Raw genomic sequence first — 26,202 nt, 5'->3', positions numbered from 1 at the left:
CTAATATTCCACTGTGTGTGTGTTGCATTTTTCTTTATCCATTCATCTGTAAACACACACTGAGGTTGTTTCGATACCTTGGCTGTTGAGAATAATGCTTTGGTGAATGCAGAAGTGAAGGTATCTCTTCAAGATAATAGTTTTTGTTTCCTTTGGATAAAATACCCAGAAGTGGGATTGTTGGATAATAAGGGTAATTCTGTTTGTAATTTCTGCAGAACCTCCACACTGTTTTCCTGGCTCTACCAGTTTGCACTTCCACTCATACTGTACAAGGGCTCCCTTTTCTCCACGTCTTGGCCAGCATGTACCATCTCTTGTCTTTTTGCTAAAAGACACCCTAGCAGGTGGGAGGTGGTAGCTCACCGTGCTTTTCACTTGCGTTCCCCTGATGATTGGTGATGTTGAGCACCCTTGTTGGCTCTTTGTACACCTTCTTTGCAAAAACGTCTATCCATGTCATTTGCCCATTTTCAATTGTTTTTTTCCTGCTATTGAGTGGTGTGAGGTCCTTGCATATTTTGGATATCAACCCTTTATCGGATGGGTGGTTCGTTTATATTTTCTTATATCCCATAGATTGCCTTTTCAGTGTGTTGATGGATTTCTTTGCTGTACAGCAGCTTCTTAGTTTGATGTAGTTCCACCATTTATTTTTGTTTTCGTTGCCTCTGCTGAATTATTAAGTAACATCATGGATGTCAAGCCCTTAATGTTGTTTTCAATGTATCATAATAACTAGTTGCTTGTCTCACTAGGATGGTGATTTGGCCTTTACTGGAAGGACATTGCTGCCCTAGAGGATGTTGTTGTCCTCAAAAGTGGGCCATCTAGACTTTTAATTTACCTCCTTTTGTTACCCACCTTGGAATTTTTATTGTTAGTAATAAATACATATAAAACGGCCTTATTTAATTTCAGTGTTTATAAAATATTTCTTTCAATAGTTTGAAAGGCTTACAAAATCTAGGACGCCACCTTCTTACCTTAGCAGCTGAGATGATATCATTTGGCCATTGATTCTTAAGTTCAACCAAGAGTCCTTCAGGAAAATCATGGAAGAGTCAGTCTTCAGAGACTCTTCCAAGGAGAAGCCTTTCTTGCAGGAGAAACAGACCTGAAGTGAGTGTGCTGAGGAAACGTTTGAGCAAATAAAACCAACCTGACAGCTTTGGCTGGTAAACCAAAAGGCTTCGCAATCAGGTGTGTCTCTCTCGGGTTCAGCGTTGCAGCCCTGCATCAGGGAGGGGCCTCCAGGAGATGCTGTCATGGGGCCTGTCTTTTGTGTCCTCAGATGATCCCCTGAAGAAAATGAGATTTCCGAACATGAAACATTTGCTTCTGGGATGGAAAACTTCCTCTGGTTGCTCTGTCTCATGCATCTGTGGTCAGTGGCTAGGTTGCTGGGAGCTGGCAGCCCTGGGATCACGTCAGATCAAGACACTGACAGCTGGTCTCTGCTCCACGGGGCTCCTCTGTCTTCATTGGCCGTATTTCGTGGCACGTGAGGGAGCAAGAGAACAGGTGAGAGAGTGCACTTACTCTGGAAGCCTAGGTTTCAAGGCGACTCCTCTTCAGTGGCCTTCTGTGGCTAAAAGTAGTAGAATGGAAAGCCATCCTAGAGAGAAGAAATAGACTACCTCTCTGTCTCTCTCTCTCTCTCTTTTGTTTTTGCTTCTTTAGGACCACACTCACAGCATTTGGAGGTTCCCAGGCTAGGGGTCTAATCAGAGCTACAGCTGCTGGCTGTAGACACAGTAAGGCGGGGATCCTTAACCCACTGAGCGAGGCCAGGGATCAAACCCACATTCTTGTGGAAACTAGTAAACTAGTCAGGTTCATTGCTGCTGAGCCAAAACGGGAACTCCTAGACTCTACTTCTTGATGGGAGGACCTGCAGAATCACATTGCAAAGGAGAAATAATGCATCACAGCCATTTTTGCAGTCTACCATGTACAGTGTAACTGCTGTGGTGCTTTCTAAATAAGCTGCAGTAATTTATGTTTCCACTTGCCGTATTTGAAAGTTTCTGGTTCTCTGCATTCTTACTAACACTTGTAGGAACACAATCAATTCTTACAAATCAATCAGATAATTGAAGGTAACCGGTATCACATTATTATTTAATTTTTATTTCCATATTGCCAGAAACTTGGGTTTCTTCTGAGAACTGCCAGTTGATATCCTGCTAATTTTTACATTGAAATGTTTGACTTGGTTTGCTTGATTTTTATGAATCTTTTCATATTCTAATTCTTTAAATGCCTATCACTGCAGATTTCTCCCCTTTAATTTATTTCTCCTTTTAATATTGCTTATGCTATCCTTTACCATAGGCAATAATGTTGAATTTTTAGGCAGTAAAATATACCATGTTTTCCTTCATGAGATGTGCTTTTTGGGACTTAAATCATCCTGAATTTCAAGAGCTTTGATATATTACCCTTTTTTTCTAAAAATAGTGTTGAAATTTTCACCTTATATGTAATTCCTTAATATATCTGGGATTTATTTATGTGTATGACACGAAGGCAGGGATCTAATGTTATTTTTCCTATGTGGTAAACCAATATTTTTCATCAACTTTTTGGAGAATGCATCTTTCCCTAGTGATCTTTGGTGCTCTCTCTGTCCTGTTCCAAGACTCCCTTTGTGAGCGGGACCATTTCTGCACTCTGAAAGTTCCATTGACTTGTCTTGCGGTACCAAAATGTTGCTGTTTTATTTATAGTGACTTTGATAAGGAATAGATTCTAATGAATATTTTTCTACTATTTTTCAAAATTGCTTAGCTACTGATGTATTTATACTTTTCTATATGAATTCTATGTAGACCATGACTTTAATTTTGTTTTTTGTCTTTTTGTCTTTTTGGGGCTACACCTGCAGCATATGGGAGTTCCCAGGCTAGGGGTCGAATCGGGGCTACAGCTGCCAGCCTACACCACAGCCACAGCAATTTGGGATCTGAGCCGTGTTTGTGGCCTACACCGTAGCTCACGGCAATGCCGGATCCTTAACCACTGAGCAAGGCCCACATCCTCATGGATATTGGTCAGGTTTGCTAACTGCTGAGCCACGATGGGAACTCCTAGACCATCATTTTAAAGAAATCTATTTTACTTTTGACTCTTCTATCTGAAATACAGTGGGGCACACAGCTGGCAAGCGGTTGTTTTCACCGGGCACATAGAGCTTATTTCTTTCAAATTCATGGTCATTCTTAGTCAAGGAGACATGTGTGTAGTGGAAAAGGGCTAGAATTATGTTCTGCTTTGATACTTCTCCTCTGGGTGGAATTATTTCTCTGTTACTCCCATGTTTCTACTTACTGAACAATATGATTAATCTTAAAAACGGTGGGAATCTTTGATTAGAAGACAAGTAGTTACTCTGAAGCTTGTTTCTAATTAAAACCCTGGTATTTTTTGAATTAATTCTCAGATATCTCAGAATTTAGCTTCTTCCCTTCTTTGTTCAGTGTATAGTGACTTGGGTCCTATTACATGACTGTAACTTCTTTAGGTAGAAGAGTTTATTCATTAGTTCTCGGAAAAAGAAGAGACAGTGATAAAATGTGTACGCAAAGAAACTAAGGCACAAAAACACCTGTTGCACTGACTTGAATTTGCTGAGTGTTGACAGAGTTCCATCTGGACTGTAGGGTAATGTGTTAGGTGCTCAGAGGTGGAAGTGCAGAAGGTGAAGAAAAGTCTTTCTTTCAAGGCTGGTCTCATCCAACATCACACATTAGAGTCAAGGTGCAGATGTTGCACTTGGATCCATAGAAGGCCAGTTGCCTCCTTTCTGAGCAGATTTTGATCGCTTCCTCCAGCAGGTAGACTCTAAGTTGGCTTTTGAAGAACGAGAGTATCATTGCCTGGTTTCTAATGAGATTATTATCTGAGACATATTGAAGGTCAGAGGAGATACTAGATTGAAAAGGGACCTTAGGACAGATGGACTATTGCACAGACAAGAGGAGGAGAGGATGCTAGGCTGGGATGTACAGAGATGAAAGAGTGGTGAACGGCACTCAGTTCCTGTCCACCTCCTGCCAGTAGACGGCAGTGGACCGGGAGACCTGACATAACTGACAATCATGCGCTGTCTATGTGCTTTCTCATTTCAATACTAATTCCTTTCTTGAAGAAGCTCCAGTGTAATCTTGTCTGTAAAGCCTTTTGTAATTTACCACCTAGACTCAACCATCTACCATATATGCCCTCTGTACATTTTTAAATCACAGTATCTGTAATTGTCAGCACACTTGTAAATTCTGGCCTTTGTGTCCTCAGCAACCAGCACAGTCTCTATTAGCTGAATGAATTTTTATTGACCAGTTCACCTGTTAAGGCCTGTTCTCTACTGGATGACTAGAGTTCCTTGGGTTTTTATTTTTAGATATGTGTATCCAATGCATCTTACTAGGTATAACCTGTAGCATTGATGTGATGCTTTGGGATGTGGGAGCATGGGCGCTGATGCACAATGAATGGTTATTGGACTAGCCTAGGTCTTATTGGGATTTATAAGAAAAATATTTTCTTAGTAATTGGAAATGTTCTTCCTAAATGAATGTTCTTACATTGTCTACAAACTTTGAACTCAGATAATTCAACTTGGGTGGGTTTTCGTTTTTTGTTTTTTGTTTTTTGCTATGCCCACAGCATGTAGACCCAAGCCACTGCCATGACAACTCCAGATCCTTAATCCACTGCACAAGAGAACTCCTCAACACTGTGTAAAAAATATATCTGTGTGTGTGTGTGTGTGTGTATATATATATATATATATGGTGTCTCCTATATTTAGATTCTCTTTTGTTTGTAGATTAAGCAATCCTTCTGCATTTCTCAGATACTCTTGTGATATTTGTCTTGAACTTTGTAAGAATGTTCATTTGGATGTAGATGATGTGATGCAGCTAAAAAAGTCGTTAATTGAGAAAAGCATAAACTGTTCAAGCGGATTTTGTCAACCTGATAAGCATTCACTAGGAATTCTTCTTGAGCCTAGTGCCATTCTGAAGGAGAGGGAAGTACTAGAGGATGTATCCGTGTGCACATGTACACATGTACACGCTGTGCTTCTGCTGGGGAATCGAGGCAAAAACTCAGCACGTAAGACAAAAACACGAGGGCACTGGATGTTTTAATATGTAAGTTCTGGGGGAATCAGAGGAGGCAGTCAGTTAACAGGGTCTTAGGTGGAGGTAGGACAGAATCATGGGCTTTGGAGTCAAATAAATCTTGTCATGAATCCTGGTTCTGCTGTCACAAAGTAGAAATTTAATTTAGGGCAAGTGACATAACCTGTAAGCCTCAGTTTACTCATTCGTAAATGGGGCTACCATCTACCTCCGAGGTTATTGAACTAAAGAATGGGATAATATGTATAAAATGTAAGTGTCTGGTACATCAGCAGGCTCAAGAAGCAAAAGCTACTTTTATAATTAAGAAAATCAGAGGAACTCTGTTCAACTACACTCAATGGAAACATCGTTGATAATAATATTAAGTAATAGTGAACCCCAATGTCCAGGCATTCTGTTCAATATCTTGCGTGCGTTTTCTCATGCAATGCTTACAACTCTGTGAGAAGTATTGTCATTTTCATTTTACAAATAAGGAAAAACAAGATTCATAGAAGATGCCTACATTTACCACTAGTACGTCTGGGATTTGAACATGTTCTACGTGACCAGTTTAAGCCTTATTCGAGATCAGAATTTGTTCTCTCGAATTTGAATGCTACTGCTGATCTCTACACACTTAGTCAATCTTTGGACTTTTACTCACTTCAAATTAAAACTTTTCAGCTAATGAGTGTCCTTCCTCAGAAGCTGACAATGAATCAAGAGAAAACTGAAACACAACACTCCAAACTGAATTAAGTATTCTCTGATAAGCACTCTGAGATATTGGAAATATTCCCCAAAATTCTGAAACTAAAAATAAAAAGGGAGAAAACAAACAAACAATGGGCAGAAATACCATAAAGGTGATTCAACTCAGAAAGAATTTGAGAAGAAATTATTAGAGGCCAAGAAAGAACAAGGTTAAATGGAAATATAATAATGGGCATTTAGGCAGGAAAACAACAACAAATATGAAAATGAGACAAAGAATTTTTTTTTTTTTTGTCTTTTTGCCTTTGTGTAGGGCCACTTCCCGTGGCATATGGAGGTTCCCAGGCTAGGGGTTGACTCGGAGCTGTAGCCACCAGCCTGCGCCAGAGCCACAGCAAGGCAGGATCTGAGCTGCGTCTGCAACCTACACCACAGCCCACAGCAACGCCAGATCCTCAGCCCACTGAGCAAGGGCAGGGATCGAACCCGCAACCTCATGGTTCCTAGTCGGATTCGTTAACCACTGTGCCACGACAGGAACTCTGAGACAAAGAATTTTAAAAACTTTTGAAGGAAACGTGATAGAAGGCAAAGAAGATCCAGTGTATAAATAATAGCATCTCAAAATGAAAAATACTGAAACAGAATATTTAAAGCTATAATACAAAAAAATCTTTCTGCAAATAAAACTTAAGTCTATTTATTGCAAGGAGCTGACCAAGTACCTGGAACTTGACATGAAAAGATTATCTGTGATATATACCCTAGTAGATCAAAGAAAAATCCTCAGGGCCTCCAGGCAAATAGATCGCATTACCCATATAAAAGTCAGAAAAATTAGCTTAGCATTAGATTTTCAAGAGCAACAGACAAGGGAAGGAAATAGTGGCGTAACACTGTCAGGAAACTCAAGGAATTAAAGTGTGAGCCAAGGATTTTTTTATCCTGCTAAGATGCTCTTCAAGTATGAAGACCCTTTAAAAAACAATAACAAGAGTTTCTTGGAGTTCCCGTGGTGGCACAGTGGTAATGAACCTGATTAGTATCCATGAGGACACAGGTTTAATTCCTGGCCTTGCTCAGTGGGTTGGGGATCTGGCCTTGCCAAGAGCCGTGGTGTAGTTTGCAGACTTGGTTCAGATCCCGTGTTGCTGTGGCTGTGGTACAGGCTGGCAGCTACAGCTTCGATTGGACCCCTAGCCTAGGAATCTCCATATGCCATGGGTGTGGCCCTAAAAAAGACAAAAGACAGAAAACCAAAAAAAAAAAAAAAAAAAAAAAGCAAGGAAAACACACCGAATAAAGAATAAGGCAAGGTAAATAAAATATACGTAAAAATAATATGACAGAATTGAGCTCAAACAAATGTATCATGTCAATAAATACAAGTGGGTTTACCTCACTAATAGAAAAATTTCAAATTGGTCCCTAAAGCAGAACACAACTTTATACTATTTACAAGGAACACAGAGCAGCTCTGTTTCAAGCCAGATGGGAGGACTCTGAGCTGTTTAGACCCCGCTCGTTATGCTGCTCCCCTGCAGAACTGCTCAGACTGAAGTGTACTTTGGTGCCAGGTCCCCAAATACACTGAAAGATGCCGAGAGAAATATCTTGTGGGATTTATTGCTACATCTACTGGAAAGATTTATAATGTTCATTTTATCCCACAGGGTCCTCATTATGGAGCCCTGTAGGAGGCATTCCTACCTTGCTTTTATCTTAAGAACAATGTTATGTTTTTCTGCATAATGTGTTAGTTTTTATCTTATAGTCATGACTCCTGGGAAGCGTGGCCACAAGTTGAATTTCAATTGGAAACGAATGAATATGTCATTATGTCATTGCTTAAGCCTCACTACTACTTTATTTTACATTCTCACCTATATTTTTCTTTCATAATTACGAACTCTAACATTTAAAAATTAAAGTGTAATTGACTACCACATTATGTTAGTTGCAGATAGCATAGTAATTCGATACCTCTGTACATTATGAAATTATGACTGTAAGTTACCATCTGTCACCATACAAGGTGTTATTGACTCTATTCCCCATACCTCCACATGGTACGCATCATCCTGTATCTCATTTATTTTGTAGCTCCTAATCCCGGTCCCCTATTTCATTCATCCTCCCACTCTCCTCTGGCAACCGCTTGTTTTTTTCTGTATCTATGACTCTGTTTCTGTTTTGTTATGTTGTTCATTTGTTTTATTCTTTTCGATCCCACATGTAGTTGAGATCATACGCTGTTTGTCTTTGTCTGACTTACTCAGCATAATGTCCTCAGTGTCCACCCATGTTGTTACAAATGGCAAGATTTCATTCCTTTTATGACTAAATAAAATTCCATTTTTATCTGTTCATTCCCCAATGGACACTCAGATTGTTTACATATCTTGGCTGTTATAAATAAGGCTGCAGTAAACACCCAGGAGGATATAACTTCAAATTACTATCTGCTACCCAGAAATAAATTGCTGAATTGTATGGTAGTCCTGTTTTTAACTTTTTTAGGTGCTTCTATATGGTTTTCCATAGTGGCTGGACTGATTTACAATCCCACCAACCGTATACAAGGCTTTTCTTTTCTTTACAACACTTGTTATTTATTGCCTTTTAATAATAGCCATTCTGGCCAGTGTGAGGTAATATGTCATTGTGGTTTGAATTTGCATTTCCCTGGTGATTAGTGATGTTGAGCATCTTTTCATGTGTCTGTTGGCCATGTGTATGTCTTTTTTGGAAAAATGTCTATTCAGGTCCTCTGCCCACTTTTTAATTGGGTTGTTTATTTTTTTGATGTTGAGTTGTATGAGTTCTTTCTTTGTTTTAGATGTTGACACCTTATCGTATATGTCATTTGCAAATATTTTTTTCCTACTCAGTAGGTGGCCTTTTCATGTTGTTGATAGTTTCCTTCAGTGTGCAAAAGCATTTTAGTTCGACGTAGTCCCTTTTGTTTATTTTTGCTTTCATTTATCTTGCCTGAGGAGACACACACACAAAAAAACGTTGCCAAAACCAAAGTCAAAGAGTGTGCTGCCTATGTTTTCTACTAGGGATTTTATGGTTTCATGTCTTACATTTAAGTCTTTAATCCATTTTGAATTTGTGTATTTGGTATAATGAAGTAATCTAATTGGATTGTTTTTCATGTTACTCTTCAGTTTCTCCAATACCATTTAGTGAAAAGGCTGTCTTTTCCCCATTGTCTATTTGTGCCTTCTGTATTCTAGATTAATTGACCAGTTTATTTCTGGGCTTTCTGTTCTTTTCCATTGATCTGTGTGTCTTTTTTGTGTCAGTGCTATACTGTTTTCATTACTGTGGCTTTATAGTGTAGTTTGAAATCAGGGAGAGTGATATCTCCAGTTTTTTTTTGTTTGTTTGTTTGTTTTTTCTTTTTGCTATTTCTTGGCATATGGAGGTTCCCAGGCTAGGTGTTGAATTGGAGCCGTAGCCACCGGCCGACGCCAGAGCCACAGCAACTCGGAATCTGAGCCGCGTCTGCAACCTACACCACAGCTCACGGCAACGCCAGATCGTTAACCCACTGAGCAAGGGCAGGGACCGAACCTGCAACCTCATGGTTCCTAGTCAGATTCGTTAACCACTGCACCATGATGGGAACTCCTGATATCTCCAGTTTTGTTCTTCTTTCTCAAGATTATTTTGGCTGTTCAGTCTTTTGTCTTACCATATAAATTATGTAATTATTTATTCCAGTTTTGTGAAAATGTCATTGGTATTTTGATAGGGATTGCATTGACTATGTAGATTGCCTTGGGGAGGATGGTCATTTTAACAATATTATTTCTCCCAGTCCATGAGCACAGTGTATCTTTCCATTTGTCTGTCATCTTCAATTTCTTTCATCAATGGGTTATAATTTTCTGAGCACCAAAGAGGTAATGGTTCGATTTATTCTTAGGTGTTTTACTCTCATTGATGTAATTGTACATGGGATTATTTTCTTAATCTCTCTTTCTGACAGTTTGTTTTTAATGTATAGAAATACAACAGATTTTTTATATTAATTATGTATTCTGCAACTTTACCAAATCCATTAGTGAGTTCTAGTATTTTTTTGGTGACATCTCTAGGGTTTTCTATATATAGCATCATGTCATCTGCAAACAGAGACATTTTGCTTCTTCCTTTCCAATTTTGATTCCTTTTGTTTCTTTTTCTTGTCTGATTACTGTGGCTAGGATTTCCAATACTGTATTGAATAAAAGTGTTAAGAGTGGGCATCCTTGTCTTTTTCCTGATCTTAGAGGTAGTGCTTTCAGATTTTCACCAATGATATAATATTAGGTGTTGGCTTGTCATAAATGGTCTTTATTATGTTGGGGTATGTTCCCTCTATACCCAGTCTGTTGAAATTTTTATCATAAATAGACGTTGAATTTTGTCAGAAGATTTTCCTGCATTGAATTTTATGATCATATGATATTTATTATTCAGTTTGTTAATGTGGTATATTATAGTGAGCGATTTACAGGTATTGAACTGTTCTTGCATCCCTGGGATTAAGCCCACTTGATAATGGTGTATGAATCTTTTAATGCTGTGTCAAATTCAGTCTGCTAATATTTTGTTGAGGATTTTTGCATCTATTTTATTTTATTAAAAAAATTTCTTTTGCCTTTTTGCCATTTCTAGGGCTGTTCCCACGGCATATGGAGGTTCCCAGGCTAGGGTTCGATTCAGAAATGTAGCTGCCGGCCTACACCACAGCCACAGAAATGCGGGATCCAAGCCTTGTCTGCAACCTACACCACAGCTCATGGCAACACTGGATCCTTAACCCACTGAGCAAGGCCAGGGATCGAACCCGCAACCTCATGGTTCCTAGTCGGATTCGTTAACCACTGTGCCACAACGGGAACTCCTGGCCTGTAATTTTTGTGTGTGTGGTATCTCCATCTGGATTTGGTAGCAGCATGATGCTGGCCTTGTAAAATGAGTTGGGAAATGCTCCTTTCTCTGCAATTTCTTGGAATAGTTTGAGAAGACTGGACATTAATTATTCCTTAAATGCTTGGTAGAATTCAGCTGTGACGCTTTCTGTTCCTGGACTTTTGTTTGTTGTGAGGTTTTAAATTACAGACTAATTCATACTGATAGTTGGTCTGTCCATATTTTCTAGTTCTTCCTGACTTAGTCATGTGAGATTGTGTATTTCTAGGAATTTACCCATTTTTTCTAGGTTATCCATTTTATTGGCATATAATTATTCACAGTAATCTCATTCTATTTCTGTGTTATTTGTTGTGACTTCTCCTTTTTCATTTTTGAGTTTATTTGTTGGAGTCTTCTCTTTCTTTCTTGATGAGTCTGGCTAAAGGTTTATATGCTTTATTTATCTTTTCAAAGAACCAGCTCTTACTTTCATTTTTTTTTTTTTCTTCTCTCTCTCTTCTTTTTTGGTTTCTATTTCGTTTATTTCTCCTCTGATCTTTATCATTTATTTCATTCTTCTAATTTTGGGTTTTGCTTGTTCTTCTTTTTTGGTTCCTTTAGTTATGAAACCATACACCTAAAGATTGTTTATAAGAGATTCTTTTTATTTCTGAGGTAGGCTCATATTACTATAAACTATCTTAAAACCACTTTTGCTGCATCCCATAGGTTTCAGATTATGTTTCTATTTTCATTTGTCTCCAGATATTTTTTGATTTATCTTTGATTTCTTCAGTGACCCATTGGTTGTTTGATAGCATATCGTTTAGTCTTCGTGTGATAGTGCTTTTTTTTTTTTTTTTTTTTTTTTGCAGTATTTTTCTTGTTGTTTTCTATTCTCATGGTGTTGAGGTTGGAAAAGCTGCTTGTTGATGATATGATTTTGGTTTTCTTGTATTTATTGAGGTTTGTTTTGTGGTCTTAAATGTGATATATCCTGGTGAATGTTCCATGTGCACTTGAAAAGAATGTGCATTCTGCTGCTTTTGGATGGAGTGTTGTACATATGTCTGTTAAGTTCATTTCATCTAATGAGTCACTTAAAGCCAGTGTCACCATATTGATTTCTGTCTGTATGATGTGTCCATTGATATAGATGAGGTGTTAAAGTTTGATACTGTTATTGTGTTACTGTCAATTTTTCCTTTTATGTCTGTTAATATTTGCTTTCTATATTCGGGTACAGGTACCTAGTATGGTAAGAAAAATACTCAGCATGAATCAATGGGTTTTGGATTTTGTCAGATATTATTCCTGAATCCATTTAAATGATTACACGGCTTTAATTTTTTTCTAATAGGGTGAATTACATTGTTTGATTTGTAAGTGTTAAATAAACTTTATATTCTTGGTAAGTCCCCTTGGTCATGAAATATTATTCTGTTTATATATTGTTGAACTTGATTTCCTAAAGTTTGTTTAGAATTTTGCATGAGAAATACTGCTTTTCTTTTTTCTGAGTCTTTATCGGAAATTGGCATAACGTTGATTCTAAGTTAAGTAGTATTCCCTTCTCTTCAATTTTCTGGGAGAGTTTATGTAAAATTAGTATTATTTTTTCTTTAATTATTTGGTATAATCCACCAATAAAGCCATCTAGGCTTGGAGTTTCTTTGTAGGATGGTTTTTAAAGTACAAGTCCATTTATTTAATAGGTAAAGGGCTATGTGAGTTATTTTTTTTCTTGAGAAAGCTTTGGTAGTTTGAATCTTTTCAAAAATTTGTCTTTTTCTTCTGAGTTGTAGTATTTATGGACATAAATTTAGTTGTTACTGTAACCCCTTATTATTATTTTAGTACCTGCAAAATCTGTATCAGTGTCACATTTTACATTCCTGATATTGGTAATTTGTATCTTCTCTCTCTTTTTTTTTTTTTTGTTATCTGTTTCTCTAGAGGTTTATCATTTTATTGGCCTTCTCAAAGAACTAGCTTTTGGTTTCATTGATTTTTCTCTATTGTTTTTATGTTTTCTATTTTATTGACTTCCACTCTAATCTTTATTATTTCCTTTCTAGTGGTTTTATTTTGGGAAACTAGTTAGAAAAACCAGTGGTATTTTGTGTGGAATTTGTAATGAAAGTAATTCCTTTTGTGTATATGGTTTTAGGAATAACATTGGCCTCTTAGAGGAGAACAGGGCTGTTTGTTACTTTATTAATTACTATGTTGAGAAGAAATGACAAGAAGAAGCATATTATTGCAGTTTATATAGCTTGTTCTAGAGTTGTATAAAGGCTGTGCTTAAGTTCCAAATTTAGCATTCTGTGTATTCAGCTCTACCCTTTACCAATGTGATGAATCATATAATTTTAACAATAGCCAACATTAAGAAAAAGGAAATAAAGAACAACCTACTTTCTTGGCTTTGGTAATTTCTTTACAAATACAATAGCCATTATGGGACAAATTCTCTTGACATGTTGACATATTAGTTCTCTTCTAGCTGTGAGTTACATTATGTTACTCTACCCTTGAGAACATTTCTTGTTTGTTTTTACTGCCTACTTGCTTTTTATTCATCTTTCCTGAAATGCATTTGCTTTCTAGGTATTTTCTAGGCCTAATGGTATAGAAGTAGAAGGAGCTCTGACTTTTGAGACAAATTTGCCCCAAATACTTATTTTGCCACCTTAGAGTTATGAGAACTTCAAAAGTTACTTTACTTCTTAGCCTAATTTTCTTAAAATTAGTAAAAGTGGAGCTAAAAAGCTTATGTCAGTGTTGTGGGGAGTAAATGAGTGAACACATACTATGCTGCTGTCATATAGTAGATCTTCAGTAAATGTATTTCTCTTTTTCATTGTGTAATAATGAAAATACATTAATAAACTATTTTCATCTGAAGTTATGATGTAATAGATTTAGAATGTTAGGTTTTTTTTCTAATAACTGTTACTTCTGTCATTAAATGTCAATGCTTTTGTAAATCTCAGTCTCTCTCTCTGCCTTTTTTTTTCTTTTTTTTTTTTTTTTCTCTTTTTCTAGTGCCTCACCTGCTGCATATGGAGGTTCCCAGGCTAGGGGTCTAATCATAGCTGTAGCTGCCGGCCTACACCAGAGCCACAGCAACACGGGATCCGAGCCGTGTCTGCGACCACACCATAGCTCACAGCAATGCTGGATCCTTAACCCACTGAGCAAGGCCAGGGATCTAACCACAACCTCATGGTTCCTAGTCGGATTCGCTAACCATGAGCCATGACGGGAACTCCTCAGTCACTTTTGAACACAATTCATACTTAAAGGTGAACTCCTGAGATGGGTCCTCATACTTACTGCAAATACAGAATTTAATGTATAAGTAGATTCATTTGGAGCCAATACAGTTCACTCTCTTGGTAAATTATGCCTTCCCAATTATATTTGTATGATGATATTGAATATGATAAACATAAAGGGGAAACATGACATTTATATATTCCATAATTGGGAGGATGGGGTGGAAATAGAAGCTATTTTTTGCCAGTCCTTCACTTCTGCTTATTGGGATCCCTTCCCTGATAAATCTATACCTAATGCTAGCTGACTGCATCATTTAAGTTGTCTTCATCCATCATGTATTAAACATCTGAAGTGATCACCCCTGCCTACTAGAAATCTTCTAGTTCCAATCTCTTATTGTAGCTATATTGTTCTTTTGTTGTTGTTGCTAGTCAGTTACAAGCTCACTGGTTTTGGCAGACTTTGTTTCCTTGTGGTTACATGATATCCATATTTTCTTACTAGCAGGTGACTGGGGACCACTCTCAGCTTGGAAAAACCAAACACGGTTCTGTGCCATGTGGACCCATAGGCAGTTCGTAGAATGACTCTTTGCTTTGGTCCAGGCCAGTAGGAGAGCCCCACTGAAGTTCTGAATGTCTGACTTCTGTCTGTGACCTCTAGATCCTCTTTTAAAGGGGGCTAACCTGATTAGGTCGAGCTAGCCCACACTCGGCAAGTGAGGATTATATTGGGCGTGTGCACAAAGAGGCAGAAATCTGGACAGACGTCTTAGAATTGTTCCTACCACACGTTCTTATATTTACCTTTTTAAAAAAAATCTTAGTTTTGTTTTGTTTTGTTTCTTATTTATTTATTTTTTGGCTGTGCCCTCAGTATATAAAAGTTCCAGGGCCAGGGATCATACCCATGCCACAGCAGTGACCAGAGCTACTGCAGAGACAGCACCAGATCCTTAACCTGCTGGGCCACAAGAGAACTCCTGTTGTTTTCCTTTTAACTTCTGAAATTAGGTGTCCAGTTATTGGTTTTCTGATGCATTTTCTAAAATCCGTTATACTTTCTTCTTTGAACAATGTATTGTTGAAAGTATATTTGAAAATTCTGAATATATGGGTTTTTACTTGCCTTTTAATTATTCATTTCTTTCTTAATTTCAATATAGGAGAGAATATTGACTCTATGATATCAATACTTGGGAATTTGTTGAAAGGTTTTCCACCTTTTTGTTATAATTCTATTAATTCTTGTCTTACTTCATACCAACTCATGACCAATGTATGTTCTTTTTTTTTTTTTTTTTTGTCTTTTTGCCTTTTCTAGGGCCGCTCCTGTGGCATATGGGGGTTCCCAGGCTAGGGGTCGAATCAGAGCCACAGCTGCTGGCCTACACCACAGCCACAGCAACGCTGGATCCTTAACCCACTGAGCAAGGGCAGGGATCGAACCCGAAACCTCATGGTTCCTAGTCGGATTCGTTAACCACTGAACCATGACGGGAACTCCCCAATGTATGTTCTTGAGCAATTAAATCTTCCATCACTATGTAAGAACTCTACATCACTAGAAAATTTTAACAAACATTTTCATCAGTGATCAACATATAGCTTTATTTTATATGGGCTTCTGTTAAAAGATATCTTATTTAATAATATTGTTGAAGCACTGACATTGAACTCAAAGCAATAGCAATGGAAGCCATGATTTAATGAAGCCTACCCAACACATGAATTCTCTCTGAAGGTCTGTCACAGCCTTCTTGCACTTAGGAACACTAGATGACGCTTAAGCAGTATGCTTTGAGGAGGGGGGGACATTTTCAACAGCAAAATCACCAAGGGAAAGCATAACAGTTGGGGAAATGTGGCCCTAAATAGACTGTGAAAAGGACACATGTTTACACTGCAACAGCTTGAAATTAGACAGAGGGTTGCTCTACCTGACCTCAGCTGGGAAAATGTGGGGGAAAACTCAAATATTTTGCCACTCTGTGCATGTCCACATATAACCATGAAAGTGCTGCAAATATTGGTTTGGGGTTACAAATAAATTTTAGCAAGTAGGTGAATTTGCAAATATTAATTTGTGAATAGTGAGTATCAACTGTAATTAGTCTTTTTTTTTCCTTTAAAGTCCAATTCACTTTTGGTGCTCTGCATTTCACTATAATAGTTTATGTGTCGGTTTCTCTTATTTTTTATTTTTTTGTTGACACGGTTGGCTTCATAAATCGGGGCTTAATATCTCTAATCAGTTCTTTAAAAACACTAAACCAATGCGGCTCGGATCTGGCATTGCTGTGGCTGTGGTGTAGGCTGGTGAGTACAGCTCCGATTAGACCCCTAGCCTGGGAACCTGCATATGCTGTGCGTGCGGCCCCAGAAAACACAAAAATAATAATAATGATAAATAAATAAATAAATAAAAATGCTAAACCATATCTTCAATTATTTCCTTTCCTGTTCTTTTTCTGGGACTCTACTGAGAAGTATTTTTAAAAACTTTAACTAAATTATTATAAGTCAACTATTACTTAGTATCTTTCATTTCTTCATTTCTCTCTGGTGTGTTCCAGATTAATTCTTTGGATCTAATTTCCAGTTTGTTAAATCTTTCTGTAGCTGTACAGATTTGCTGAACAAGCCATGGCTCGGATTTTAATTCAAGTTATTTATAATTTTCGCAAGTTATTTTTGATACTTTGTTTAAATATTTTGGGTCTTTTTTGGATAATACTTAGTTCTTTGCTTGCATCCTGTATCCTTTCTTCTACACATGCGTCTAGTATCTATTTTTTATAGCCCATGCTAGATAGCTTCGCTACCAGAAATCATTTTGATTCTATTTCCTTCTTTTTTTTAGTTCATACTCATGATCCTTTCTTTATTGATATATTTTGTGATTTTTTTTTTTTTAAGCCATAAGCGTAAATTCTTCAGAAGTTTATCAGTGGTGATCTTTTGAGGACCCAGTTAAAGATAGTTTTCTTCAGTGAGGGTTATCTTGCTTCTCCTAAATACCTGGAGAGTACCTCATTTAAAACTGAATTGAGAACTTGAGGCTTTCAGGGGGCCTCCAGAAAGTATGATTTAAGGTGGCAAACTTACAGGAGGCCCAGCTTGTGTATCTAAATTCTTAGAGTATTTTCCTCCTCTGTCCTGCTCTTTAAACAAACTGCTTCCCATGCATATTTACAGGGCTATTTCTTCTGCCTGGCATCCTGCTCTTCCACCCTGTTACTTCAGGAAGCTTCAAATCTTTTCCCAATATTTCTTTCTCTCTGAAGCTCTCTTTTTACTTCCCGGTACTTAGTGAAATTGGAATTAAGTGACTGCATCATTTGCATTTAACACCTTCCTCCCCACAGGTTCTCAAGGCAGAGGATCCTTGCAATTCCTCTGCCTTGATTATACTGTTCCCACCTACCCCGGTGCCTGGCATATTGCAGACACTTGAAAATTACTTATTGGATGAATGGAAGAAGGAATGAAACCTTATGTGTGGTCTATAAATAAATACCCAGGACCTCAAAATAGCAAGAAAGTCAAGGATATAATCCTAGATATACAAATGTGAATTTTAGCCATCACTGGATCTCTAGATATTTATTTGCTATAGACAACATGTTTTTATTTGCTGTAGCTAATGGAGCCTGCTGTGACCACGTTCTGTTGAAAGCTTTTATCCACAACTGAGATGATCAGACCGAAGGGAGGCTGGAGCGACGGTGCTTCTATGATGGTGAGGTAGTGTGTCCAAAAGGATCCCACTCAACAGGTTAGAAAGGGGGACCAAATAACAACATGCAATTTAATAAGGACCTGCCCCCCCCATCTAATTGAACAAACACAGAATGAGGGCCCTTAAGAGCAAAACACGTGAAGCACATGGAGATTTTAATTGGCGGGGTGAGTCAATGGCGCAGCACACCTGCTAGAGACGCTGATTTGATGCTCGGCTTCTCAAACAGAAGCAGTGTGTTGAGGACAATTGAAATTGTGGTGCTTTGCCAGTCAGACCACCATTGCCCGCCCTGGTCCCAGGTCTGAGAGGCGGATGTTGAGGGAGGTAGTGACAGCTGCAGCACTGGCACTTCCTAAGCACGTCATGAGAAACAGTTCAAGGGCTGGGGCTTCCTAGTCAACTGAAAGTAGAATTTGGTAGAAGATGCTAAGGCGGTCACAGAGAAGTCAGGGCCATTCGATTTCTTCTTCGTAGATCCCCCAGGAAAGTTTGAGGGAAGTGACTCTCCGTTTCATTTGAGGAGCTGCCCAGCAGGGGCGTGGGCTGTGCTGACTCCCCCTCTCCCAGAGGAAACCATACCGAGGAAGGGGAAAGATGCACTTTGGGAAGCTCTCTGCCGTCTTAGGGAGGGCATCTCGGGTGGTAGAGTCCTTGGCTCCTTTGTGCAGGTCTAGAACCTTATGGAGTTTGGACCTCGTCATGTCTGGAGCGTCCAACCGGAGACAAATGGCCAGTTAAAATGTTCATTTTAAAGATTTCATCCATTATGTCTAGAATCCCCTGATCTATCCTAACCCTCCGAGGATAATTTTATTTCTCTTCACTTTGTCACATGTGCCACCTTCAGGAGCCACAGAGTGAAGGCTGAAAGACCACTTGTGGAGGGGATTCAGGCACCAAGTGGAACTGGACAGGCTGCTGCAAGGTCCCTGTCTCAGAGTTTCCTTCGTTCTGATAGAAGGCAGATGCAAGTGTTCTGCAATTAGACACAATTAGGAAACGCTGTGGGAGATGCCATAAAGAGCCTAAATACCATACAGGACGAATATATCATTAGAATGATGATTGTGTTCTAGAAAGCTGTTTCCCACAATTGAAGTGGGCTCTAAATATGCTTGGTACCCTGACCCAGGAGCACGGCGTGCCCTTGGTCCCAAAGAAGGACCGAAGAGAGCTGATGAATGGGACAGTATATTCCCCCTCCTAGACGGGAGAATCTGGAAGTGCATCACTTACTGCTAATAACCCTTATTCTGAAATTCTCTTTGGATCTGTCTGATTGAGCACATTTTCTATGAAGAAGACAATAAAAGGTACCTGAAAAGAGAGATGTGGTCAACTAAAAATTATCCTTAATGCTCTTTATCTTCCCTGGCTTCATCTGAAAACTTAATTTCAGGAAAAAAAAAACATATTTAGGTAAGATTTTTCCATCAACTTTGTAAACGAGTATGAAGTGCAAACGTACTCATAGAAAGTTGAGCTCAGAGCAGACACATCTGATGGCACATGTTGCTACAGGAAGCAGCGTTCACAACAGCAAGAGCTGATTTCTGTTATGAAATAATAAATTCATTGGTTAAAAGACTGCATTTTCCAAAAGAGATTACACTTAACATTAGAATTTGGTATTGTTTTATAAGCATATGGCCATAGTAGTTGGAAAACTAACTTGAGGGGTTGTTGTTTTGTTTTGTTTGGCTGCACCTGGGGCAGATGGAAGTTCCCCTGCCAGGGATTGAATCTGAGCCACAGCTGAGTCCTGTGCACCAAACAATGCACCACAGCTGCAGCAACCTCAGATTCTTAACTCACTGTGTGCCAGGCTGGGGATCCAACTGATGCCACCACAGAGACAAACTGGATTATTAAGCCACTGTGCCGCAGCGGGAACTCTCTGACTTGAGCGTTAAAACACAGGCGTTTTAAAAAAATGGTGTTGGGCTTGAGATTTATTAGCTACATGACTGTGGGCAAATGAGGTAACCTACCTCTCCCTACATTCCTTCATCTGTTCCATCAAGGTATTAATGCCCATTATTTATTTATTTATTTATTGTTGTCTTTTTAGGGCCGTACCCATGGCATAAGGAGGTTTCCAGGCTAGGAATTGAATTGAACTTGGAGCCGCTGGCCTACACCACAGCCACAGCCACGCCAGATCCGAGCCACATCTGCAACCTACACCACAGCTCATGGCAATGCCGATCCTTAACCACTGAGCAAGGCCGGGGATCGAAACTGCGTCCTCGTGGATACCAGTCAGATTTGTTTCCCCTGAGCCATGACAGGAACTTCATAATGCCTCCTTTGAATGGTTCTTGTGAGGATGAAATAAGATCATGTACAAAAAAAAAAAAAAAAAGTCCTCCAAGCACAGCAAAAAGCGAGCAAAACTAACAGGAACCACCGATAGAACTGTGGCCAGACCATTGTCATCTTGCAAGACATAGAGCTGTGGCTGCTTGGGGCAGCAACTGGGGTACACAGCTTAAACAGCATTACCTTTGGGAAGTAAGGTTTTTGTTACCTTCAGATTCTCCTGGAGAAAAGAATGGATTAATTCCAGTCATTTTTTATATCAGTACGCTGGTGATGTATAGGAAGTAACATCAGTTTTTGAAAATTACTTGAACTAGGAGTTACCTGGTTAAATGTCTTTTCAATTAGGAATCATTATTAAGTAGGAGTTAGATTTGCCAAAAACTATCCTGGAAATAATCTGGGCACCTCTGTCGTTACTTCTGTCAGGTCACCGGTGGGGGGGTGGGGTGGCATTTAGTACCAGCCTGCTGTCCTGATGAAATGCTGTGACCACAGTGTCGTGGCTGGTGGGTATTCTTTAGCACTCCCATCTACTTAGGGATCAGTTGCCCTTTGGTGTCCTGAAAGGGTTAATGGTGCCCCCCTTTTCTAGTGAGAGCACAATGCAAAAAAAATCAAACTCGAACGTGTTTCTTTGGACATAATCTGCATATCCCAGGTAGAAGAGCTAGGAAAGAGGTAAGATATGGTTGAGTTATTCAAAGTGCTTGAGAAATGACCCTGATAGAATACCTATAGGGGTTGGGGGATGGCATGTATTTCTTGGTTTAGCATTTTGGCAAAAAATCACTTGGCATTTGTTACAGGAAAGATAAACAGAAGCTCTGCTTTCCCTTCTCAAAATACACTTGGCTCCTTACTTTCTTTGCACTCACCCTTGGCCCTCTTTTTGATTAGAATTTGAAGGAACAGGCTCAGGACTTTGCATTTAGTTAATTTGGTGAGTTCATTGTACTCTCATCCCTGAGCTATTCGGTAGTTCAAAAATAAATACTGCATTACTGTTCAATATGTAACATGCATCTCATTTGAGCTGCGACTTATAACAAACAGTAATTATTTAGTATTTACATAATACTTTGAAGGTATTTCAGAATAGCTCTTACTAATAATAACTAGTCAAATACATAATGGCTCAGCTGACAAGAGAAAAATACATGTGTATTTGTGTATGTACGAGTATTTGGGACAAACACATGTCTTGAGGGACATGATCCACAGTTAGGAGAGTAACTGGACCAAAATTCAGGCTGCTCGCTGAACCAGGAGAAGGTTTCTCAGAAGCCTGTGACCTGATCCCCCTCCTTGGACTTTCGTGCAAAAGCTGAAGGAAGCTGTGAGCAACGGATTTCTGAGAACATTCCTGCCTGGGGAAGGGAAGGCTTGTGGGAGCTCATGGCGCTTTCCAGCGCGGACCGCCAGCCTTGACGGCCATGAGGTGTCCAGGAGGGAAACCCGGCCCCTAAGTTTTCAAGGGCCTGTTGTGACCTATTCGGCTCCATGCAGAGGTCACTGTTTTAGGGTGACTCAAGTGGAGATGACCGTGGGATCTATGCCTCTAGTCTGGGGATGGTCCTCCCAGGAGGTGCTGCATGGATGTGTCCTGGGCGAGAAGTGATGACAGGGCCATGGCGGTGGCTTCCATCATTTTGGGAAAGGTGTCAAACAATCCATGCGGGCACCTGGAAGTGTGTCCTCAGCGGGGGGAGGATCTCTTTTCCTTACCTCCCGTGAGGTAGAGGGGCTCACCGCCGGACCACACCTCACCTCTCCGCCTTGCACGTTTCCTGGTGCAAGACCTGGTTCAGATCCGTGCCCGTTCTCTTCCTCTGTGCTCAGGTCCACCATCGGACCGGCCTCAATCCCCAGACCAGCACCCGTGGGGGCCGGGCAGGGTGGGGGCTTTGCTCCGGGCAGGGTGGGGGCTTTGCTCCGGCCACTCGCACCCCGGGCGCGGGCAGGAGGAGGAGGGCGGGAGGCGCAGCCGCGGTGGGTGCGCAGGGCCGGGAGGGGCGGGGGCGCGGCGGCGCGCGCGCGGAGGCGGAGGAGGGAGCGGGGAGGGCGTGTGAGCGAGGGAGCCACGAGGAAGGAGAGCGCGCCCGCCGCCGCCGCCGCCGCCGCCCTCCTCCGGAGACAGGCTGGAGAGAGGCTGTGTGAAGCGCCGCATTTCAATGAGGAGCGGCCGAGGCACGTCCCTGCACTAGCGGCCGCAGCCCAGACGCCCGCGCTCCAGCCGCCGCCGCCGCCCAGCCCCGGCCCCGCCGCCGCCCAGCCGCCCGCAGCCCGGCCGCGCCCAGCCCGGCGAGGACAGCACCAGGAGGCGCCCCGAGCGCGGCCACAAAGACCCCCGGCGGCGTCTCTTCGCGGACCGGTGCGTGGTTTGCCCTTGCTGGGAAAGGGGGCTGCGGGGAGGGCCGGCTGGGGGCTCCGCCGGAGGCCTGGCAGCGCCCGCTCCTCCCGCAGGCGCGGGCGCCGGGGCAGCGCCCCTCGGCCCGCCGCCCCGCCTGCTGTTCCTCGAAAGGCGCTGCCCTGCCGGGGCCAGGGTGGCCCGGCCCGGCGTGTGCGGGCGGCCCCGGGGCTGCTGGCACCTGCCTCTTTTGTCTGGTGCCCCCGGGCTGAAAACGGGGAGTCGGGCGAGCGGGGCCCCCGGGCTTTTCGCCTCGCCGTTAGTGGAGATGGAGAGGCGGGGTGGAGGAGCCGGGCGAGGTGTTTGTCATTGTCAGAACTGGCCGCGGAGCGAGGACCAAGTCTGCGCCCAGAAGGAGTGGTCGGGCCAGGCCGCTTATTGTGTGTGTGCTTCCTGTGTGTGCCGGGAGGGTGGTGTGTGCATGGTGGGTGCCTGCAGGGTGGGTGTTGTAAGTACATTTGCAGGGTTTCAAGTTCCTTCGGGGACAGCCAGGCTGCCTCATGTACAAATTAGTACCTGCAGTGCTAAAAGCCTGCGGAGAGGAAATGGCATTTTCCTCCTAGTGGGAGCGCACGCACAGCCCCGCACTGCCCCACAAAAGAGGCTGCTTTTGAAAACCGGGTTTGCTGGGAATCGCTGCTGGATTTGGCCAGGAGATGCTTGTCGGAGATGGAGCAGGTGAAAGCGTTCTTTCAGACCGGACCGGCTTCCTCTCCCCGCACCTGTCAGTGTGTGGCCGAAGGAAGGTGCACACGCGTGCTGCGGCCACACTGCGGGGCGTTCCATGAATACGTTTTATGAATGTTCCTAAATATATCTCTTTTCGTTGACGGGAAAGTAGGACAGCGTTTTAAGTATGAAATGTCACAAGAATGCAAGTCAGAAAGGATTTTCGGAGAGGTTAGCCATAGGAACATTGTAAGAGCTTCCAATACATCCTGTGATGTCTGTGGCCAGGGTGGTGCCTGACTCTGAGGGTGTGTGTGCCTCTTATTCCACACCTGGCCGTCCACCTCCATCCTGATCCCACTGGCGAAATGTGCCTTGGAACCTCCAAGTCTAGCCTCTTTTTAGGTGTGGTGGCATTTATGCCCCATTATTAGGTGTGTGTGTTCTCTGAAACAGGAACGCATGTGCTCATCTGGAGAAGGGTGAACACAGAGGTTCTTCAGAATGGTGAGAAATCCCTCAGAGAACAATCGAAGAGGCTGGGTTCTCGGCCTGGCAGTGTTCGTAGGGAAATCTCTGGTAAGAGCCAGGCCCGGTCTCCTCCACCCAAGTGTCTCTGAGCTCTGTGGCTTAGGCAGTGCGGTGACCTTCTTGGTGCCACGACACATGTGTGCCCAGGCTCTTAGCCACCTAGAGTCTGTGAACACATGGCTGTGTGCTTAGCAGGCTTCCTTGATGAAAGTGGAGACCTGTGGAAGCCCAGTGAATCCTCGGGAGCTCTTGGTTCAGATATACGACTAAGCCAAAGGAATTGCTGAGCCAGCCAAGCAAGAGGAAGAACACCTATTTTGATGCCACACATAATATTCGGAACTCGGGGGTGTGTAGTGTGGTTTTTGACCTTCCTTTAGCAGTAGCCGGAGCTTGGAGAATGATTTCACTCTGAGTGTGGTTTTTCTTTGTCACCAACATCATTGCCTATTTTTGGGCAGGCTCAGTGAAGGGTAATAAAAGATGTGGTCCCTGCCCTGGTTGAAGATAAGATCCAGTTTGGGGAAATATACAGATATCATCAAGCAAAATCAACTTTTCTCTATTTTAAATTGATCTTTTTCCCCCGCTTCCATTTGGTGTGGAATTCTTGGTTCTAGAAGCCCGTTCCTTCAAGGGAATTCCAACAATTGCGAAATTACTTGTTCTTGGCAAATTGTGAATCAACAAGAGTCCCTTGGAACTAGATTTGGACTCTCGTGGCACAATTGTGCCGTCCTTCCTGCATGTCTGCGTGGTTTCTTTTGGTTTATGTAGATTTGGGAGGAAACCCTAGGGTTGGAAGAATGATCACCACCTTTAAAAATAAAACAAAACCTTCAACAGCCAATCTGGTCTTCATAATTTACAGAGCTTGAAGAGCTTGCCAAGTTGGCAAGGGTATTTGAGAACTGGCAGTGTCACCCCCACCCCCCAAACACACTCACACCCCTTTTAGAAGATAAAAGAACTCCTTTTTAAAACAATTAATTAAAAAGTAGGAGCAGTTATGATACCACAAGCAAAATATTGGTTCTCTTACTTAATTAATAGCTCTCTGAAGGATTGGATATTAACTGATTATTGTTTTGAAGTTACCTAACTTGAAAATCAAGGAAACCAGTTCATATCTACCTACGTATGCTATGTATTTTTCTGGAAAAATGCAAATTTAGATCGTTATGACTTCTTAAGTGGCATGAGGTAGTCTTCATACTTGGAGGAAAATAATACACTAATAATCACTCCAGATTAAATCTCCCTCCACTGCTCCCTTCCCCCATCAGGGTCAGCGCTGCGGTTGTGAGCAGGTGAATACACTGGAGACCTGTTGATCAGTGCCCAGTCTTTCTGCAGACAGGGTTTTTGGCAGTTAAGTCGCTGCCCAAGGTCATAGAGCTAGTTAGGAGTGAGGGCCTTAAAAACCTACTTTAAGTGCATTGAGGAGCCAATCTCAGAGGGTCTGCGCCTCTAGGGCACAGTGCACTGTGGAGGTCAGAAAGGAGGGGGTGCCAGGTTCAGAGTAAGTTGGGGTGCAAGTCCTATGGCCCTCGATTATGACTTTGGGACCCTGGGTGTATCCTCTACTCACCTTCAGGCACAATGATATCATTCACCTCCTTCACTGGGGTGTTGGGAGCTTGAGCGGGAATTTTCAGCATGTGACACACCAATTGATTGCCGCATAATAGTGTCAGACACATCATGGATGTTCGATAGATGTGAGCTTTTTCCACTTCATTCATTTCGGGAGGGCACAGTCTCTAGCGGTGCAGGAAGCTTTGGAGCATGAATGAGCAGCCACTCTGAATGGGTTAGAGGTCAGTTTGCTAAGGGTGAAGGAAAGGCCAGCGAGGCTTGGCAGTCTTTTGGTTGGTCTGGCCTGACCTTTGGGGTGCAGTTGTAAGCTTCTTGCTCCCACTTTTCCATTTCCCTTATATGCTGTTTCAGTGTGCCTGAAATGGTGTCATTAAAATGTCTTTGCTTTGAATGCGGTTTCTAAATTTTCTAGATTGTCTTGTTAAAATACGGATCCCCTGCAAGGGACAGCAGCACAAGCCTTTATCTCTTAACCCCCGAGCAAGGATGAAGTGATCCCACAGGCAGCCTGCTGCAGAGAAGGCTCCATAGCAAGCCAGTGGGGACTGCAGGGGCACAGGTGTACCTTTGAGAAGGTCCTGAGATGGAAATCAGGTGGCCTCACCAGGCTCTTCCCTTACCGGAAGGGGGGGAGCCTGTTCCTACTGGTTCTTTTTGTGACGGAGTCAGGGACAGAAAAGCCGATTCTGCGAAGGAAACGATGTTAGCACTTATCGCAGGCTGGGCACTACCCTGAGAGCTTCCTGTGCATTGACGTATTTAAGAGCGGCTACTAACCATTGGGTGGGTACTCTTATCTTTCCCCGGTGTGATGGGGGAAATGGAGGCTTCAAGGTGGTGATGAAGTGGATTTCTCCAGGTTGTCCCGTTCCAGTGGGG

At 41.7% G+C, this 26,202-nt stretch overlaps 2 protein-coding genes across 17 annotated transcripts in view; one reads left to right on the top strand and one right to left on the bottom strand.

The window, feature by feature from the left end:
* The window catches only part of DCLK1 (doublecortin like kinase 1), a 383,845-nt gene that overhangs the window by 19,537 nt on the left and 338,106 nt on the right, over positions 1-26,202 (top strand). For 3 of the 16 annotated variants that reach the window (XM_021065208.2, XM_021065210.2, XM_005668337.3), the window contains exon 1: positions 22,207-22,488. The exons of 9 other annotated variants lie outside the window; for them this stretch is intronic. The gene's annotated coding sequence lies outside the window, so the exon portion shown is untranslated. Of the gene's footprint in view, positions 1-1,294; positions 1,525-22,206; positions 22,489-26,005; positions 26,107-26,202 lie in introns of those variants that run through there. 4 more of the 16 variants (XM_084981507.1, XM_084981515.1, XM_021065209.2 and 1 more) reach the window with 2 other exon arrangements.
* On the bottom strand, positions 17,626-23,543 carry LOC146398531 (uncharacterized). The gene is made up of 4 exons (XM_084982499.1): positions 23,526-23,543; positions 23,113-23,183; positions 21,885-22,866; positions 17,626-20,784 (listed from the first exon to the last, which is right to left on the bottom strand). Exons 1-4 carry the CDS (start codon positions 23,541-23,543, stop codon positions 20,659-20,661), a joined length of 1,197 nt encoding a protein of 398 aa, XP_084838625.1. The 3' UTR covers positions 17,626-20,658.

Source organism: Sus scrofa, chromosome 11, assembly GCF_054392235.1.
Source record: "Sus scrofa isolate SSC_HxYL_T2T_F1_AM1 chromosome 11, Sscrofa_HxYL_maternal_Yorkshire_Landrace_v2.0, whole genome shotgun sequence".
In the NCBI taxonomy this organism is placed as follows: Eukaryota; Metazoa; Chordata; class Mammalia; order Artiodactyla; family Suidae; genus Sus; species Sus scrofa.
The sequence above is the reverse complement of the archived record's forward strand: the minus strand, read 5'-3'. Positions and strand labels throughout refer to the sequence as shown.